The sequence below is a fragment of the Triticum dicoccoides genome, chromosome 2A (genome assembly GCF_002162155.2).
Source record: "Triticum dicoccoides isolate Atlit2015 ecotype Zavitan chromosome 2A, WEW_v2.0, whole genome shotgun sequence".
NCBI lineage: Eukaryota > Viridiplantae > Streptophyta > Magnoliopsida > Poales > Poaceae > Triticum > Triticum dicoccoides.
Genome location: NC_041382.1, coordinates 546884507 through 546888605, shown reverse-complemented (window position 1 = coordinate 546888605; position 4099 = coordinate 546884507). Strand labels below are relative to the sequence as shown.

Below are 4099 nucleotides of genomic sequence, written 5' to 3'. Positions count from 1 at the left end.
ATGAACCTAGGCAAAAGCAATTAAATGAAAGAAACCCACCAATGCATGAAACGAGGGGAGCTTAGCACCAACAAGTAAAGCACCTATGCATTGTGGACATTAGACTACCCATAGTGGGAGTAACATAGGTGATAACATTACGCTTATCTAGGCAAAATAGGTGATGTGCCATGTATTTAATGAAGAAAGGGAGGTATGTGGTTGTGGTAACATAGCTAGTTACTGTAATATCACATATAAAAAAAGATGAGTCTACAACTTAATAAATGAAGTGATGCATTGCATAACACATATTTTACTACCACCGTGAAGATAGTAACATAGATTAGTAACATATGCATATTATTACTTTAAGTTACTCCCTGTTATGACTAGTCTTAGTTGCTAAACTTTTTAATATGCTTAGCATTTTATCTAAGCACCAATGCATTGAAAGTGGCCTTATGTCCCTGCATGCAAACTAGGAAGTTGCCCCAATTAAGGGGATTAATTGCTAGCGAAGCGAAAAGGGAAGGGCAGGCTGGGAAAGGTACCCTACTCAATGGGATCGCGCAGAGCATTTGAGAAAAAAAAAGTTATATTTTTTAATTTTTAATGACATGCATAAACATTTTGATAGTTCAATCTATGATCAAAATTTGACACAAAATACAAAGAGGACGGAGGTAGCATCTCAAAAACGAATAAGCCGAACACACAATGTTGCAATGAAACTCAAAAGATACAAGACCAAGAAAGCATAATATACTAGTCTAAAAAAATGGCAGCAGCAGTGAGAGACCCAAAAGAGATAAAAACAAATGTAAGGCACAAACAGTGTTGTAACTTATTAAGCAAGTCAAAATTTCTTGAATGAATCAACATCCATGACGCTCCGACCGTGTCTACAAGCCTAGAGGCTCTTCTAGTTCTTGCAACACACACACACACAACAGACGCTACAGAGTACAGACACCACTCGTTTCTTTCACTCTTTAATAACCTGTCTCACCCTCTTACTTTAGGACGATCTATATAATCTCTCTCTCTCTCTCTCTCTTTCTCTCTCTCTCTCTCACTCTCTCTCTTCTGACGCTGCTATGCTCTCACCGGATCAAAACCTTGTTCCCCATCGGAGGGAGTGGGACGAAGCTCTTTCTCTCTCTAGCTCACCAGCTGCTGGTTACCGTAGAAGGGGTAGGCTCCATACGCAGGGGCGTACATGTTGGGGTGCGGCACGGGGGACGCGTAGCCGTACCCGCCATAGAACGGCGTACCATAGTACATGTTGTTATTGTTCCTCCTGTTGCCGGAATCGCCCCTAGACTGAAAACAAGAAAACAGTGGATTAGCATCATGGAATCCAAAAGACAAATACCTTTAAAATCAACAGATTCTATATACAGTTGACAGAAACAAAGAGTTAACAAGCACTATGATGAGGGGTAGCAAAGGCAACCTGTCTTAGCTGCAGGAAAAGAACAATTGCACGGTCTATTTTAAAATTTCAAGGACCAGTGCTGTGCTAATGTTTGCTCATGTTACGCACAAGTGTGCCGAATGAGACTTTTGAAAAGCAAATAGTAAATCATTCAAAGTTATCTATATTGGGTGGTAAGAGATAGAAGACCCCTTGTGACTAATTCCCTATACAGATGTCTGATTTAACAATGAAGTGAGAACCGAGCATCGCTTGGTTGTCTAATCCTACACTCCGCAGGTGGCTCAGGCCATTTCCTTCTATCAGAAAAACACCGCCAAGGGCTGGTCTAGGCTGGTCTCAACATTTTTATTTAACAACAGAGTGATGACTTATCTGCTATCTCTGAGCTCAAACGTTTTCCATGAAGGCATGGCATTCAGTCAACAAGCACCCTCAAAATGCAGGCTACAGAGGGGCCACAGGGCATATTACACAATCATGGCATTGCCCTTTATACATAGCCACACAGCACGCAAGGTATGTAAAACAGATCACAGGCTAAATGAGAGGATAGGAAGCTTGGTTGCTTAGTTGTACCAAAACTAGGTTTGCAAAATGAGAGCTGAACTAAACAGGATTAAACCAGTCTGCATGTTCAAAGTTTATTTGGCATTAGACTAGAAACTACTACCAAGCGTAAGGCTGCAACTATACAAAATAATTGTGTTGGAATAATTGCTAGCATACGGGACAAGAAGGAACAGATCCATTATAGCAGGAACGTTTCAATTCCCACATCATCAAGTCAGTGCTAGTTCGTATTAGTCATAAATCAATTAAACATGGACACAACAAAGTAGCCTTTCATGGGATATCATATAGGAAAAGATAATATCATATATGAAAATTATCTTGCAAGGCTAATTTGCTATAGTGCATCCAAATTTATAGTCATCCATAGGTTACTGCCAAATTTTCCAAACGTAACTTAAGAGTTTTCAAACATAGTGGCCATTATACTTTTACCAAGATGATTGGTTCAATGCAAACTCATACTATAGCAAGGAACGATCAAAGAAGGAAACAGTTAAGAGGCACATGGCCAACCTGTTTGTGTGATGGGCTGCGGCCCCACGAAAGGCGAACTGCCTGCTTTCCAATGACAGCCCCATTCAATCCTTGCAGTGCTTCTTCTGCGTCAGTTCTAAAAACAGTGGCACAAATAAAAGTATAGCTTGTAAGTTACATAGAAATAACCAGTAGAACACGCAAGAGCTTCAGAAACGTACCTGTTGACATACTGAACAAAGCCACACTGCTTCCCTAGAGGAATTTTGACAGAGGCAACATCACCATATTTGGCAAATGATTTCCTCAGCTCGTCTTCACTAACATTTGGGTCAAGCCCACCAACATATACCTAAAGCAGGTTGAGAATTTCAGATTAGAAACTAAGAAGCTACAAGGTTAACAAACACTATGGAAACACCAGTATACACACCGTTCTGTTATTTGAATCACCATCTGAATGGCCAGGTGTTGAGGAACCAGAATCACCTGAAGTTAATAGTCATTAAGTTGCGCAACAAGGGATTAAACCTATACGGATCTCGTATGAGAAAATAACCAATTCCATATTGCCCTTAACAAAGAAGCAGAATACATGACATGCTCCATATATGAATATAAGGACTTGCAGCAATTGAAGCAGTAGAACTAGCGCCGCTACAGGCAGTAGGAAAACTAGCACTGCAGTGGAAGTGGGTTTGTTTGTTTGATACTATCTGTTAATCTACACAGGTCATGTACATAGTCCAGAAAGGCAAAACAAGTACAGATAGATGATCAGTAACTTCCTTCATCAAAAACAGGATGTGTACTGAAAAACCTACTCCCTCCGTCCCACAATATACATAGCTTGAAAAACAATCCTATATATTGTAGGACAGAGGGAGTAATAGGAGAACACTACGACAACATCAGGGTCATACAAGGTATGAGTAGATTTTTCCAAGACAAATAGTGATAGTAATGCTAGGTACAATGTGGCCATAAAATGAGTCAAATTTAGTGCAAGTTAAAGCATTTGTACAAAAAATACAAGACAATCCACGAACTACCAAAAAGAAGGTTGTACAGTTTAGGGCTGCAGAACAACAGCGAAGAAGGGGCATACCAGAGGTTCTTCTAGGCGTTGCAGGTCCTACGCGAATCGGTCTAGTAGAGCAATAAACACCGTTCATTTCAGTCATTGCATGAGCTTTGTCAGTATCATCTCCAAATCTAACAAATCCATAGCCCCTAGAACGGCCTGTGTTTGCATCAATGATAACTTTAGCTCCTTTGACGGAGCGATACTTGCTAGCAAAAAGCTCCATCAACATTTCATCAGTAACATCAGCAGCTAAATCACCAACAAAAATTGAGTGATCAGAGACAACTTCTGATCGCTTTTCACCCATGCTATAGGATGCCCAGTTCAACTTAAAGGCTCGATCAGTGTTGGGCATCACATGACCAGTAAAATTCTGAAGAGCTTTGTCTGCTGATGCATGGGAAAAGAACTCTACAAAACCATATCCCTCTGATTGTCCAGTTTGCCTATTGCGGATAACTTTTATTGTTACCACCTATGAAGCAGATGTAGAGAAAAAGGTGAGTAACTAGTAGTTGGATAAGAGAAGAAATACGCAATGA

General features: G+C 40.3%; 1 protein-coding gene across 2 annotated transcripts in view; it reads right to left on the bottom strand.

Annotated features, from left to right (window-relative positions):
* Window positions 1–801: 801 nt before the first annotated feature.
* Window positions 802–4099, bottom strand: part of LOC119355300 (polyadenylate-binding protein RBP47-like) — a 4837-nt gene continuing 1539 nt past the window's right edge. The window contains exons 2-6 of one of the 2 annotated variants that reach the window (XM_037622088.1): window positions 3579–4032; window positions 2904–2926; window positions 2692–2822; window positions 2510–2606; window positions 802–1305 (exon numbers count right to left, since the gene is read on the bottom strand). In XM_037622088.1, coding sequence (XP_037477985.1) covers window positions 1144–1305; window positions 2510–2606; window positions 2692–2822; window positions 2904–2926; window positions 3579–4032 — 867 coding nt within the window. In that variant the 3' untranslated portion in view covers window positions 802–1143. Of the gene's footprint in view, window positions 1306–2509; window positions 2607–2691; window positions 2823–2903; window positions 2960–3578; window positions 4033–4099 lie in introns of both variants that reach the window. The other variant, XM_037622086.1, reaches the window with a different exon arrangement.